Here is a 16,041-nt window from a genome sequence, read left to right as displayed (position 1 = left end):
AGGCTTATCCATGATACAATTTTAAGGCTGCATAGTATTCTATTGTTGGACTTGGAAGTCTTTTCAATCTTTCACTATTACAGTGTCACAATATCCTTGGATGGACTTTTTTGTGTGTGTGTATTTGTGTTCATATTTTTGGCTCAGAGGGTTTGGAGACCTTTGTGTTTTATTTAAAATTATTTCACCATCCAGATCATGATGCAAATCTCTGCCCTTCCTCATCCTCATCCCTTCTCCCTTGGCTGAAATGCTCAGGCCAGAGTAGGTGCTAGGGCCCAGAAGCAGGAATTCTGACCAGGCTACCATAGAGGGTGACAAGAACATCACTTAGAGTGATTGCTTTCTTAGAGTCAGCATCAGCTCTCCAGAGTGCTTTCCCACATTTTGTTTCAACACCCAGCATCAACAAGGAGTTAAGTGTCTGGCAGAATCCCGGGGAAGAGTTCCTCCGGGCTGTGCTTAAACCAGTAGACCACGTTTGGAAGATTTGCTTTACCAGCCTGGTCATGTTCAGAAATTCTCCAAATCCTAAAACCTGACATCTACAAGTTTCTTAAAACTCATCTAATCCTTGACCCTCCGTATGCAGATTGGGCTACTGAGGTTCAAAGGGAGCTGAGACGAGCTAAAGTCAACTCAGAAATAGGGTGACCAGTTGTTCCCATTTACCTGGAACTTTCCCCATTCTAGCACTGAAAGTCCCATATCCAAAAAACCCCTCAGCCCTGGGCAATCCTCCGGTCAGCCTCTGGAGCCAGGATACAGCCAAGATCAGACCCATGAGTTTTTAGTTCTGGGCCCTTCTTCTCACACCTGCCTTTTCAGCCCTGCTTCCAGCCCCTACACAAAAGGAATGATTTGCACTCTGATTGCCCTTCCAGACAGGAAAGCTGAAGCGCTACTTCACGGACCTGGAGGCCCTGGCCATGGTCACGGCTGCTTTCTGCCATGACATTGACCACAGAGGCACCAACAACCTCTACCAGATGAAGTGAGTCAGCTTCCCTCCTCACCCCCAGCCCTCTGGATTCATTAGCCAGCTCTGTGTGGCCCCCAGGCAGACTCATTGGCCAACAGGGAAGCCTTGTGGTCCACAGCTTCCCATTGCCTTCTGCCCTTGGGACCTGGGTCTCCTCCTGTAGCAGCCAGAATAACGATCCCCCAAAGATGTCCAGATCTCAAATCCCTGAGCTGGGGAGTATGTTGCCTTACATTCAAAAGGGACTGTGCAGATGTGATTAAGTCGAGGATCTTGAGATATAGGGATTATTCATTCAAGTGGGCCCCGTGTAGTCCCAAGAGTCCTTATAAGAGGGAAGCAGGAGGTCAGAGAGGAGAGAGGACGCTACCCTGCTGGCTTTGAAGATGGAGGCATCGCCTGCAAACAAGGAATGCATGTGGCCTCTAGAAGCTCAAAAGAGCAAGGAAATGGATTGTCCTCTGGAACCTCCAGAAGGAAAGCAGCCCTAAGGACCCATTTCAGACTCCATACAGAGCTGTAAAATAATAAATTTTATTGTTTTAAGCCATTAAGTTTGTGGCAGTTTGTTATAGCAGCTATAGAAAACAAATGCATTAAACTCCTTTATTCGTCTCCTTCCCTGTCCTACCTGCTGCACTAATTTGGGCCAAGACGTTAATAACCAGTAATGGTTCATTCACTCATCTCATATTTATAATGCTTTGAATATAATGTGGTAGGCTCTATGCTAGGCAAAGGAGGTGCTCTGATGAGCAAAACAGCTCCTGTCCTCACAGAGCTTATATTTCAGACAGCCCACGAAGCATAGTTCTTGGACCTGATCTCATTGGATCCTCACAACCACTCACTGGGCTAGGCAGAGCAGGGGCTAATGTTATCCCTACTTACAGATGAGAAAACTGAGTCTCCGTTCAGGGCCCATGGCCTGTAAGTCATTAACAAGCTCTGAATTCATGCTGCTCTGAGTCTTCTCAATACTTCCATGCTGCTCTGGGGCCAGATATTGGGTTTACATTTTACATTTTGAGAATCTAAATACTTAGCGCAGTGTGTGGCACATAGTAAGTGCTCAACAAGTGTTTATTGAATACAGAAATGAATAAACATATGGCTTGCGGAAATTCAGTGGTTTCCTTCAGACTTGGATCTGAAGAATCAGGGCTAGATGATCTTGAAGCATGGCCCAATGCTAATGCCCCTAAAATCCCTTATGGCATTGTGTGCGTTTGTGGTTTTTTCTGGGGGAACGGGTCCATGCTATTTAGTAGATTCTCTAATGAGTTCGTGACCCAAAAGGAACTTGGAATCACTTGTGGAGAAGGCTAAAGACTGAGTCAGGAGACTTGATGTTTAGTCCTAATTTTCTATTGTCCACTCCATATTGATTCTCTCTCTTTCTCATTCAGATCCCAGAACCCACTGGCCAAGCTCCATGGGTCCTCCATCTTGGAAAGACACCACTTGGAGTTTGGCAAAACACTGCTCAGAGACGAGGTAGGATGAGGGCCAAGGATGCACTGCCCACAGGGCCTGGGTCAGAGGCTCCATTTCACAAGGAGCCTGCGTGTGCCCAAGGAGCATGCTTTCCATTGGCCTGGGGTGCCTCTGCCATCATCTGGGATAGCCATTGGTAGTTGGGTGACTTTACTGCCAGCATCAATCCTCTCCCATCTTGCCTCTGCTTTTTTCTTTAGAGCCTGAATATCTTTCAAAACCTCAATCGCCGACAGCATGAGCATGCCATCCATATGATGGACATTGCAATCATTGCCACAGACCTCGCCCTGTATTTCAAGTTGGTATTTCTTCTCATTCTAATAGTAAAAGTAACAATGATTATATGTGTGTGTGTATATATGTGTGTATATATATTATATGTGTGTATATATATGTGTGTGTGTGTGTGTGAATATATATATATATATAGAGAGAGAGAGAGAGAGCGAGAGAGAGAAATTTTTTTTTTTTTTGGGACAGGATCTCACTCTGTTGCCCAGGCTAGAGTGCAGTGGCACCATCACAGCTCACTGCCTCCTGGGTTCAAGGGATCTTCCCACCTCAGCCTTCTGAGTGGCTGGGACCACAGGAATACCACCACTCTTGGATAATTTTTTAATTTGCTGTAAAGATGGGTTCTCACTATGTTACCCAGGCTGATCTCAAACTCCTGGGCCCAAGCCATCCTTCTGCCTCAACCTCCCAAAGTATTGGGATTACAGGCATGAGCCACTGCACCCAGCAACAATGATTATAATAATAACAAACATCATAGTTCTAATTAATTTAGCATATACTATGTGTCAGGCACAACACGTGTGTTATGGACACATTGATTCTTGCTACAACTCTATGAGTTAGATATTATTACCCCCATTGTACAGATGGGAACACCGGGATTCAGGACAAGAGATTTGCTAAGATTAGATAACAAATCAGTGTCAGAGACTTAGGTTAAACCTAGGTCTTCACTCCCAGGCCTTGGTTCTTTCAACCTTGTTTTGTGAATTTTGTTGATTTAATAAGCCTCCATCTGAATCAGCCAATGTTAGCAGCTCAGGTGTTGCCTTATTCTAAGATTTGCTCCCTTTACTAAGACTGATGTGTTTTATAGGAAGAGGACGATGTTCCAAAAGATCGTGGATCAGTCTAAGACATACGAGAGTGAACAGGAGTGGACGCAGTACATGATGCTGGAGCAGACACGGAAGGAAATCGTTATGTGAGTTGGGATGGGGTTAAAACCTGATCCTCTTAGGCTTAGGATCCTGAGGCAAGACGTTACACTGACAGCTCTTGTTGCCCTCAACAAGCCTTGGGACTATTTCATTTTGGAGGCCTTCAACATATGAAAAAATGAAGTTTTTAAAATTCCAACTGCACAAGCTATATGTTTAATCTTTATTTTAGCACTAAAAATGCAAGACAGTATATTATTATTTTATTTATCTGAATACAAAAAGATGTTATTTGAAGTAGCTCAATCATACTATCTAAGATTTGGATGATAAACTGATATAACTTTCAAGTTTTTGATACAACAGAAAGCACTATACCAATTAAGGGGTTTTTGTTTTGTTTTGTTTTTTTGTTTTGAGATGGAGTCTCACTCTGTTACCCAGGCGGGAGTGTAGTGGTACAATCTCAGCTCACTGCAACTTCCGCCTCCCAGGTTCAAGCGATTCTCCTGCCTCAGCCTCCTTAGTAGCTAGGATTACAGGCACCCACCACCACGCCCAGCTAATTTTTGTATTTTTAGTCAAGACCAGGTTTTGCCATGTTGCCCAGGCTGGTTTCAAACTCCTGACCTCAAGTGATCCACCCACCTCTGTGTCTCTCAAAGTGCTGGGATTATAGGTGTGAGCCATCACGCCCTGCCTCAATTAAAGTTTGAGTGATGCTTAATGTGTCATTCAAAACATATAGGCTTAATTTTTAACATATTCCTTTACATAGGATAATACCCTGCAATATAGCTGTGCTAGTCACAAATTGGTTATGGTTGGTATGAAATTCATATTGCATCGTCTGGCATGGTTGATAATGGGACTCAAATTTAAGTTGTCTGGTGAACGTCTTTTTTCAGTTTTCTCAATGTGCTTCCATGATTCACCTCAATTGACAATGGAGTGAGAAGGGTAAATTTGAGGTCTTTTATGAATATGTGGCCCAAGCCAAATGGTCCCCTGGCTCCTCTGTGATGGGTCCTGGGCATTGAAGGCAATGGTCAAGAAAAGTTGCAGGGGAGACAATGCCTGACTAGTTGCCTAGGAAGCATTGGGTTATTTGTTTATCCCCAAATGCTTCTGTGGAAATGAGGCTTGATTAAGTCACAAGCATTGCAAGTGTCTGCAACAGAGAAGAGGAGACCACTGACACAGGCTCCGGAAAGAGGTGGGCGGCAGCCGTTGCCACTCCTTCAGCCCTGCAGTTATCCAACCAGGCCTCCTACAAAGGTCCCCTGATTCTGGGAGCAGTGCAATCTGCTTTCGCTGAACAAGGGGACATGCTCAGCCCACGGTTACTCATAGACTGACCAGGAACTGCCCCCCCTGGAGATTTCATTTATTTATTTATTTATTTATTTATTTATTTATTTATTTATTTTTGGGATAGGGTCTTGCTCTATTACCCAGGCTGGAGTGCAATGGCAGTCAGGGCTCACTGCAGCCTCAACCTTCCAGGCTCAAGCAATCCCCCCACCTCAACGTCCTTAGTAGTTGGGACTATAGGCACACCCACTACACCCAGCTGATTTTTGTATTTTTGGTAGAAACAGGTTTTGCCATGTTGCCTAGGCTGGTCTTGAACTCCTGAGCTTAAGCGATCCACCAACCTTGGCCTCCCAAAGTGCTGGGATTACAAGTGTGAGCCACCACATCCAGCCACATTTATTTATTTATAATTTCAACTTTTATTACACATTGAAGGATGCATGGGCAGGTTTGTTACATGGGTATATTGTGTGACACTGAGGTTTGGGGTATAAGCGATCCCATCACCCAGGTAGTGAGCATAGCACTCAGTAGGTGTTTTTTTTTTTAGCCCACACTCTCCTCTGTCTCCCATCTGGTAGTCCCCAGTATCTGTTGTTGCCATCTTTGTGTCCATGTATACTTAATGCTTATCTCACACCTATAAGTAAGAATATGCAGTATTTGGTTTTCCATTCTTGTGTTAATTCGCTTAAGATAATGGCCTCCAACGTCATCCATGTTGCTGCAAAGGCCATGATTTTGTTCTTTTTTATGGCTGTGTAGTATTCTATGGTGTATATGTAACACATTTTCTTTATCCAATCCACCTTTGATAGCACCTAGATTGATTCCATGTTTTGCTATTGTGAATAGTGCTGTGATGAACATGTAAGGGCATGTGTCTTTTTGGTAGAACTCTTTGTTTTCTTTTGGATACATACTCAGTAATGAGATGATGGGTAGAATGGTAATTCTACTTCAAGTTCTTTGAGAAATCTCCAAACTGGTTTCCACGGTGGCTGAACTAGTTTACATTCTCACCAGCAGTGCATAAGCATTCCTTTTTCTTCACAGCCTTACCAGCATCTGTTATGTTTTGACTTTTTCTTTTCTTTTATTTTTCTGAGATGGCGTCTCACTCTGTCACTCAGGGTGAAGTACAGCAGCACGATCTTGGCTCACTACAACCTCCACCTCCTTGGTTCAACCTATTCTTGTGCCTCAGCCTCCAAAGTAGTTGGGACTACAGACACCTGCCACTACGCCCAGCTAAATTTTTTGTATTTTTTGGTAGAAATGGGGTTTTACCATGTTGACTAGGTTGGTCTCAAACTCCTGACCTCAAGTGATCTGCCTGCCTCAGCCTTCCAAAGTACTCAGACTTCTTTTGACTTTTTAATAATTGCCATTCTGACTGGTGCCAGATGGTATCTCATTATGGTTATCTGTTTATTGACTTCTGCTTTTTCTTTTCTTTTTTTGAGATGGAGTCTCACTCTGTTGCCCAGGCTGGAGTGCAATGGCACAATCTCAGCTCACTGCAACTTCCACTTCCCGAGTTCAAGGGCTTCTCCTGCCTCAGCCTCCTGAGTAGCTGGGATTACAGGCACGCGACACCACGCCTGGCTAATTTTTGTGTTTTTAGTAGAGACAGGGTTTCGTCATGTTGGTCAGGCTGGTCTCAAACTCCTGACCTCGTGATTCGCCCGCCTCGGCCTCCCTAAGTGCTGGGATTAGAGGCGTGAGCCACTGCGCCTAGCTGACTTCTGTTTTTTCCTAACGTTTTTCTGTTTTTGACTTCCATAGCTGGACATTTCAAAATGGCTCAGCAGAAGGACTAAATAGTTGAAAAGAACACCCTGCTATTGGATAGGGGGACTTGATATTAGAAAGTTGTCTATTCTCCTTAATTAATTATTCATTTATGGGTGATTCCAAAACAAACAAACAAACAAATAAACAAAAATACCCTGCTTTATTCTGGGGGAATTAGGAAGCTGATTGAAAAATTCTTACGAGAAATGAGTATGCAAGAATAAACAGAAAAAGAAAAAAGATAAAAAAGAATAGTCAGAAAATTCTGACATAGAAAGTAATAATGGTGACCAGCAGAACTAAAGGCAGTTCTGTCCTAGGCAGAAGTCGTTCAGATCAATGGGATGATCTTAAGGATTATGTCTGTGCCCAAAGTAGGTTTTGTACCAGTGGAGAAAGGTACAAGTTCATCAGCGGTGTTGGGATAATGGGATGGCCACAAAGTGAGCTCTCTAGCTTATTCCTTATACCAAAATAAATTCTAGATGTAATAAAAATTTTTAAATAACCAGGGAAAGAAAAGAGAGCATGAAAAAAGCCTGGAAGAATTAAGAAGAGGCCGGGCGCGGTGGCTCACGCCTGTAATCCCAGCACTTTGGGAGGCCGAGGCGGGTGCATCATGAGGTCAGGAGATCGAGACCACTCTGGCTAACACGGTGAAACACCATCTCTACTAAAAAAAATACAAAAACTAGCTGGGCGTAGTGGCGGGCGCCTGTAGTCCCAGCTACTTGGGAGGCTGAGGCAGGAGAATGGCGCGACCCCAGGAGGCGGAGCTTGTAGTGAGCCGTGATTGCGCCACTACACTCCAGCCTGGGCGACAGAGCAAGACTCCGTCTCAAAAAAAAAAAAAAAAAAAAAGAATTAAGGAGAATAATTTCAGAGCAAGCTTTTCAAAATGTGACATGAGGCCGGGCACAGTGGCTCATGCCTGTAATCCCATTTTGAGAGGCCGAGGCAGGCAGATCACCTGAGGTCTGAAGTTGGAGACCAGCCTGGCCAACATGGTGAAACGTTATCTGTACTAAAAATACAAAAATCAGCTAAGCGAGGAGTGGGACTCCATCTCAAGATAAATAAATAAATAAATAAATAAATAAATAAAACAAAATAAAATAAAAATAAATAAAATATGACATGACAATCATAAAAGTCATACAATTAGATGGAGAAATCTGATTATGAAAAATTAAGGATTTCTGTACAACACACAAAAACACGTAGTCTAAGTAGGAAAGTAAGTGATAAGCTAGGGGGAATATTTGCATCACTTCTAAGAGAAAAAGAGCTAATTTCCTCAGTAAATAAGGTGTTAAATCGATTCCAGGAAAAGACTAATCCAATAGCAAATGGGCAAAAGGCACAAACCGACAGTTCCCAGAAAAGTTACAGTGCGATATAAACCTATGAAAAGACGGTGATTATAAAACTACAATGAGATATAATTGTTAACTCCTGTTGTCAAAGATGAAAACATTTGCTACCATTCCGTGTTGGGCAGAGTGAGGGAAAGGGCCACCTCGTTCCACATGTGGGAGTGCAAAGAGGCTCAGTCTTTGCGGAGGGCGATTTGGCGGCACCTATCAAAGCTGTAAGCGCTCGTACCCTTTGACTCAGCAATCCCACTTCCAGGATTTCCCCTCCGGATATTCTCCCACATGTGCACAAAGCGTATGTACAGAGTTATTTGTTGCAGAATTGTTTGTAACACAAACAAGATTGAAAACAATCGAAATACCTAGCAATGGGGAACCAGGTTAAATAAACGATAACACTTTCATACAATGGAATGTCTTACAGATTTACAAAGAAATGACATCAAGTGAAAGGTATTATGTTTAATTTTAAAAGAAAAAAAAGCCAGGAGCAGGATCTCAATCATTGTCAAAGTCAAGGTGACCTTATGTAGGTATCTTCAGCTGACGACACACATACCCCTCTGGGAACTCATGTCCTTTCAACATGTATATCAGCATGGATAGCCTTAAGGGAATCAGTGTTTGCTTTCGTAGTATTAATCTTCCTGAGAAAGAAGCAGACCAGTAGGCACAGCATTCTCTCATTCTTCCCCACCTTACAAAATAAAGGCAAACTCCGTTCTTTCTTGACTCTTCCTGCAGTGTGTTGTCCTAGAGACAAAAACCTCTGGGCAGCCAAACAGAGGGACTATTTGAAATATAGTCATGCCTGGGTATACTCAGGGGATCGGCTCCAGGACCCCCTAGTATACCAAAATTGGTACAAACTCAAGTCCTGCAGTAGCTCTGAAAACTCCCTGGATGTGAAGAGTCGGAACCCCCTATACATGGGTTTTGCATCCTGCAATCCATGTTCAGCTGAAAAAAATTCATGTGTAAGTGGACCTGCGTAGTTCAAACCCATGTTGTTCAAGAATCCCCCATACTGGTGTTGTCACAGCCTCTTATAATTAAGGCATTATAAATCTAAGGAAGGGGCCGGGCCCAGTGGCCATGTCTGTAATCCCAGCCCTTTGGGAGGGCAAGGCGGGTGGATCACTTGAGGTCAGGAGTTCGAGACCAGCCTAGTCAACATGGCAAGTCTCCATTTCTACTAAAAATACAAAAATTAGCCAGGCATCGTGGTGTGTGCCTGTAATCCCAGCTACTCAGGAGGCTGAGGCAGGAGAATTGCTTGAACCTGGGAGGCAGAGGTTGCAGTGAGCTAAGATCGCACCACTGCACTCCAGCCTGGGTGACAGAGCGAGACTCTTTTGTAAATTTTTGTAGAGATGAATAAAGGTCTCACTCTGTTGCCCAGGCTGATCTTAAACTCCTAGGTTCAAGCCATTCTTACACTTCGGCCTCCCAAAGTGCTGGAATTACAGGCATGAACCACTGGACCCAGACTATTTGTTCAAGAGTTTTTACAACTTTAATTGCCAGGCACTCCCCCTGAACCCCACCCCCATTCCCAGCCAGTGGGTGGGATTGTACAGGGGGGCAGCAGGTGAGGGATTTTTCATTTAAATATCTTACTTCTTTCAGAGAATGTATCACTGTTCAGGGACCATGACACTAGGGCAAAGGCACATCAGCAATAAGTACTGAAGATGGCAGCAACTGATTTAATCCACGCCACTGTCTTCTTTCTATCATCTGTCTTTACAAGTTTTTTTCTTTCTTTTTTATTTGGTCATAGTCTCTCAACAGAATCATATGATCGATCTATCTATCTATCATCTGTCTATCTATCTATCTATCTATCATCTATCTATCTGTCTATCTATCTATCTATCTATCATCTATCATCATCTATCTATCTGTCTGTCTAGTCTACCTACATACCCTCCATGTACCTTTACCTTTCTTAGAATTAAAAATAAAAAATAAGTTGGATGTATTATAACATGCTTATTTAAATTTAAAAATAGGAACTGGGCATGTTAGGGAGGCTGAGACGGGCAGATTGCCTGAGCTCAGAAGTTCAAGACCAGCCTGGGGAACATGGTGAAACCCCATCTCTATTAAACTACAAAAAACAATTAGCCGGGCATGGTGACTTGCACCTGTAATCCCAGCTACTCTGGAAGCTGAGGCATGAGAATCACTTGAACCTGGGAGGCGGAAGTTGCAGTGAGCCGATATGCAACCACCACACTCCAGCCTGGGCGACAGAGTAAGACTCTGTCTTGGAAAATTTAAATTATCCAGGTATGGTGGTGCATGCTACTTGGGAGGCTGACGTGGGAGGATCACTTGAGCCCAGGAGTTTCAGACTACAGCTAGCTATGATCATGCCACTACACTGCCCTTCAGCCTGGGCAACAGAGAGAGACTCTGGTTAAAAAAAAAAAAAAAAAAAAAAAAGAGGAAAAATGTGCAAAAAAATAGATGCTGAATCCTACTTCAGTCTAGTAACAAGAAATATTCATTCATTAACCAACACTTTTTTAAAAATCCCATCCTATCTTGTTAATAGATGAATTAAAAAAAAAGATACTTTGAGTGTTTAATCATTATTTGTAAAAATAGTAGTATATTTTGTTATTTAATTGTGTACTAATAACTTAATCCAAAAGAAAATTTTTCAACACTTAGAGGCTTATTATTAAAGAAAAATTTTTAATTATATAATTTAAATAAATGGATATAATTGGTTGCAGGTAATTATGAAAATTGATCAATGAAAGACTTTCAAGCATATATGTAGTATACACACACACACATATATACAGAAACACATATGCATATACATGTACACATATACCCACAATATTAGGATAACATTCTATGGAGAAGTCAAGTGGAAATAGAGGTTTACAGAGACAAGGAAAGATGTAAAACTCTAGACTCTTAAAAGAAAAGCTTGCTTATTTGCTTTTATCATGGGTAAAAAATGACGTAACAAATTTATTTTTAAAAGTCAATATGGCCGGGCACAGTGGCCACATGTGTAATCCCAGCACTTTGCAAAGCTGAGGCGGGAGGATGGCTTGAGCTCAGGGGTTTGAGGCCAGCCTCGGCAACATAGCGAGACCTTGTCTCTATAAAAAATAAAAATTTCCCTGAGTATGATGGCACGCACCTGCGGTCCCAACTACTTGGGAGGCTGAGATGGAAGGATTGCTGGAGCCCGAGAGGTTGAGGCTGCGGTGAGTCCTGATGGTGCCACTGTACTCCAGCCTAGCCAACAGAGTGAGATCCTGTCTCAAAAAAAAAAAATAAAGTCAGTATGTGTAATGTACCATAAATTAGATCCTTTGAAAATATCAAACTTATGATGTAATAGCTTAAGATGTCAACTTAAAAATGTGTAAGAAGGTAGCACTTTTCAAAATTCTTTAGGTAGGGATTTAACAAAAAACGTTGGGAGACCTGTAATGCAGCATTTCTCAATCTTAGCCCTGTGGACATTTGGGGCTGGCAACCCTGTTCTGGAACTATCCTGCACCTTGTGGGATGCACAGGACTAGACATCAGGAGCACCCCACCCCTCCCCAGGTGTGACAATCAAAAATGTCTCCAGACATTGCCAAATATCCCCTGCGCAAAAATTGGCCCAAGCTGTTTGCTATAAAGCCATCTCGGGGCCCATTGCTTAGGTATATAATTAGAACTTCTTTACACCTGAGTAGCATGTAGCTGTTGCACACTTGGGGCTTTGGTATCAGACAGCCTGGGTTCAAGTTTCAGCTCTTTCACTTATTGGTGGTGTGGCCTTGAGCAGGTGACTTACTCCCTCACCTCAGTTTCCTCATCTGCTTAAGGAGGATCATGGCAGTGCCTGCTTTGTGGACCATGATGGGGGCTGAGCTGGAGTATGTGGAATGTAGTGCAGTAGGTAGTGGTGTTCGGTGCTTCCTGTGGTATAAGAAGACATATACATTTGGCCTTTGTTCCTGGTTCCTGACAGAGATCCTAAAACCCTTGGAATTTCCTGAGTGATAAGAGTGTCTTTTGTTCTGATGGGATGACTCTTGGCAGGACCCTAGACAGCTTCAGGCTGGGGGCTGGTCACCAGAAAGATCAAGCCTTCATTTAAAGCTTGGAACTTTCAGCCCCATCCCCAACCTCCAGGAAGGGAAGAGGCTGGAGATTAATTGCCAGTGGATAATGATTTAATCAATCATACTTCTGTGATTAAAAAAAAGAAAAAACAAAAAACACACACAGACACAAAAACAAAACAAAACAAAAAACGCCATAAAAACCTCTAAACAGCAGTGTTTAGAGAGCTTCTGGTTTGGTAAATATTTCGAGGTGGTGGGGGGCTGGCATGCATTCCTCCTCCCATAACTTCCTCTATCCATCACATTCATTTGGCTATTTCTGAGATGCATCCTTGACAATAAACCAGAAAAAGTCAGTAAAGTGTTTCCCTGAGATTTGTGAGCTCATCTAGCAAATTACTGAACCTCAACGCAGGGACACATTTCAACTTTGTTGCCAGGTCAGACAGAAGGGTAGGTAACTTGGGGACCCCATACTTGTGGCTGGCCTCTGAAGTGAGGCAGTCTTGTGGGGCTGAACCCTTAAACCTGTCGGGTCTGATGCTAACTATAGGAATTTAGTATCAGAGTTGAAATGAATTGTAAGACAGTCAATTGGTGTCAGGATTGGTTGTTGTGAGGAAAATCCTAATACTCCCTTTGTGTGATTTGATTATCTTGGAGTGCTTATGTCTACGGGCTTCCTGTGGTTGGAGGCCCACACCAATTGACTTTGACTTTTTTTTTTTTTTTTTTTTTTTGAGACAGGGTCTTTCTCTGTTGCTCAGACTGGAGTGCAGTGGCACGATCATAGCGCACCGTAGCCTCAACCTCCCAGGCTCAAGTGATTCTCCTGCCTCAGCCTCCTGAGTAGCTAGGACTACTTCAGTAATTTTACTCTAGGGCCAAGATGTTATAGAAACTCTAGAGCGAGGGCGTGACTTCCTTTTCTTCATCAAACTCTTGACATTTCCGCTTAACTCCAGATTTTGCTTCTGACAGTCTGACCAAACCATGAGTTGGAAAGGCTCACAGATCCTCTAGTACTGCGGTGTTTGTGCACGGCTTGTGAGCTAAGAATGGCTATTATATTTATAAATGGTTGGGGGAAAAAATCAACAGAATAATATTTCATGGTCAGGCGTGGTGGCTCACATCTGTAATCTCAGCACTTCGGGAGGCCAAGGCAGGCGGATCACTTGAGGCCAGGAGTTTGAGACCAACCTAGTCAATATGATGAAACCTGTCTCTAGTGAAAATACTAAAATTAGCTGGGTGTGGTGACACACACCTGTAATCTCAGCTACTCAGGAGGCTGAGGCAGGAGAATCATTTGAACTCCAGAGGTAGAGGTTGTAGTGAGCCTAAATCGTGCCACTGCACTCCAGCCTGAGGAACAGAGTGAGACTCTTGTCTCAAAAAGGAAAAAAAAAAAAAGAGTATCTCATGACAAATGAAAATCATAAGACATTCAAATTCCAGTCTCTGTAAATAAAACTGTATTCTTTTACAGATGGCCACATTCTGACTTTCATGAATCCTAGGCACTTTTGTCTTTGTGCCTCCTTCCTCCATAAAAGTAAATAAGTAAATACAAATTATATTTTATGATTGTGTTGGTATGAAGACAAATATAATCCAGGCTGAATTCATTCTTACATATTCAGTCCTATTGTGTCCTTTTTTTCCTGATGATCTTGAAAGAAATTAAAATATTTTCATGGGCTCTGGAGAATATCATGGGCCCTCAGTGCTCTGCTGAATGGACGAGCTGACTCTGCTTATCCGTGCTATTATCTACGGCTGCTCTCACATCGCAGTGGTAGAGCTCAGTCTTTGCAATAGGGACTATGTGGGCTGTAAAACCTCAAATATTTACTGTCTGGCTCTTTACAGAAAGAGTTTGCCAATTCCTGGTCTAGTGTTTTACCAATGAGGAAAGTGAGGCCCAGAGAGACAACGCGACTTAGCTGGTGTCACGCGGGCATTTGTGGTGCAACAAGGCCTTGGACTCAGCCACACCAGCCCTTGCCTGCACACCTACCACTTTCTTAGGCTCCTCCAAGACTTTCCCCGGCAGGATCTCCTGCCGTACCCTCCAGATAGATGTAATTCCAGGGAGGGTCTGAGTAAGTGTCCTGAAAGGGCTGGCTAAGAGGAAGGCTGGAATGCGTTTCCTGAAAGTTGTCCAGGAGTCAGGAAGAACAGCCACTGAAACTCACAGCCAAGGAGCCAAATGTTTCAGGAAGAAACATTTGCCTTGGGGATGGTCCAGGTGGATAAGAGCTCAGCTTGCTTTTAAGAGCTCTACACACGAGGGTGACCCAGAACAGGAATGAGATGAATGCAGGTGCTGATAATGAAGATGACGACACTGGGTGCATTTACAAAGGCATCTTAGGTGATCATCACAGTAAGTCTTAGAAAGGATATATTACATTGACCCATAGGAAACTGCTGAATTTTAACTGATTTGGACTAACAAAATCAGAATTTCATAGGATCCAACTTAATATGAATATCTCATTTTACAAATGAACAGACCGGGACTCAAAGACATGAAGTCGCTTGCCCTGGACACAGCAAGTGAGGAGAAGATGGAAGGTCTAATTCAGCTCTGTCTGATTCCAAAGCCCTGCATGGAATTGTTCAATGTTGTCCTATTGAACTCTATCCCCTCCTCTTGACAATTCGTCTACTGAGAGCATAAGGTTCACATTTCTGAGCACACAGTATTTTTGTGGCGTACTCTTGCTTCTTTCTGCATTATAATCATGTTGCCCTTTATTCTATTCCATCCTGACACATCTCTCTTCCTCACTTTGCATGTCTAATCTGTCCCCAAATGCTGCTGAGTTGACTTCCTAAGTGCCATATCTGTCTGGACACTTCTCTTTATTGCCATCTCCGTCTCTTGCCCAGATCCTGCAGTGGCTTCCTAACTGGGTTCCCTGTGTATGCTCCTGTCCCTCCTACACTGAAGCCACAGTGATTTCTGTGAAATACAAATGTGACCACGTCACCCTTCTGTTCTAACTCCCGTGACTTTTCCTGTTGCTCATAGCATGAAGACCATCCCCTTGCCACGGTGCCTGGGCTCTGCGTGGGCTGCCCCTGCTGCTCTGTGGAACTTCTCTTACCAGGTCTCCCACCTGCTCCCTGAGCTCCCCCTACCTTTAAGCTCTTTGTGCCAGGCTTCCTTCTACCAGGGCCTGCACACTAGATGTCCTTCTGCCTGGAATGTGTTTCTCCCACTCCCTTCTTTAGCAAGTAAATGGTTACACATCCTACAGTTATCAGCTGGAGGGGCGCTCTCTCAGGGAAGTCCTCCCTGACCTCCCAGACCTTGGTGAGCTTCTCTTTCTCATATTATCTCCAAGAATGAAAGTCCTTTCCTTCAGAGCAGTCGTTTGTTTACGTGTTAACCTGCATGTGTGGGATAACTGTGCAATTCTCCAGCACATCTGCAAGATCTCTGAGAGCACAGACCATGTGAGCCCAGCCTCTTCCTGGCTTGCAGAGGCCACTTTCCCTGTGTGTTCTTCCATGGTGATGAAGGCCATGACCCCATGATGGGGGCTGCACCCTTATGAACTCATCTAAACCTCATCACCCCACAAAGGCCCTGTCATCTAATAGCATCATATTAGGGGTTAGGGCTTCCACATATAAGACTGGGAAGAGACAAACATTCTGTCCGTTACAGAGGGCTCCTATGTACCCCCCTCAAGACCCAACTGCTCCCATTGTCTGCCTATTATATGAGCCTGGGCTGGGCCTAGTCTGCTTGCTTTTGTTTCTCTTTTCTTTCTTTCTTT

The 16,041-nt window shown here is 43.5% G+C and overlaps 1 protein-coding gene across 1 annotated transcript in view; it reads left to right on the top strand.

The window, feature by feature from the left end:
* Positions 1–16,041, top strand: part of PDE6A (phosphodiesterase 6A) — an 85,326-nt gene that overhangs the window by 57,000 nt on the left and 12,285 nt on the right. Inside the window, exons 14-17 of the mRNA XM_003900350.4 lie at positions 885–994; positions 2,392–2,479; positions 2,680–2,780; positions 3,597–3,704. Coding sequence (XP_003900399.3) covers positions 885–994; positions 2,392–2,479; positions 2,680–2,780; positions 3,597–3,704 — 407 coding nt within the window. The remainder of the gene's footprint in view (positions 1–884; positions 995–2,391; positions 2,480–2,679; positions 2,781–3,596; positions 3,705–16,041) is intronic.

This window comes from Papio anubis, chromosome 5 (genome assembly GCF_008728515.1).
Source record: "Papio anubis isolate 15944 chromosome 5, Panubis1.0, whole genome shotgun sequence".
Taxonomy (NCBI): domain Eukaryota; kingdom Metazoa; phylum Chordata; class Mammalia; order Primates; family Cercopithecidae; genus Papio; species Papio anubis.
The sequence above is the reverse complement of the archived record's forward strand: the minus strand, read 5'-3'. Positions and strand labels throughout refer to the sequence as shown.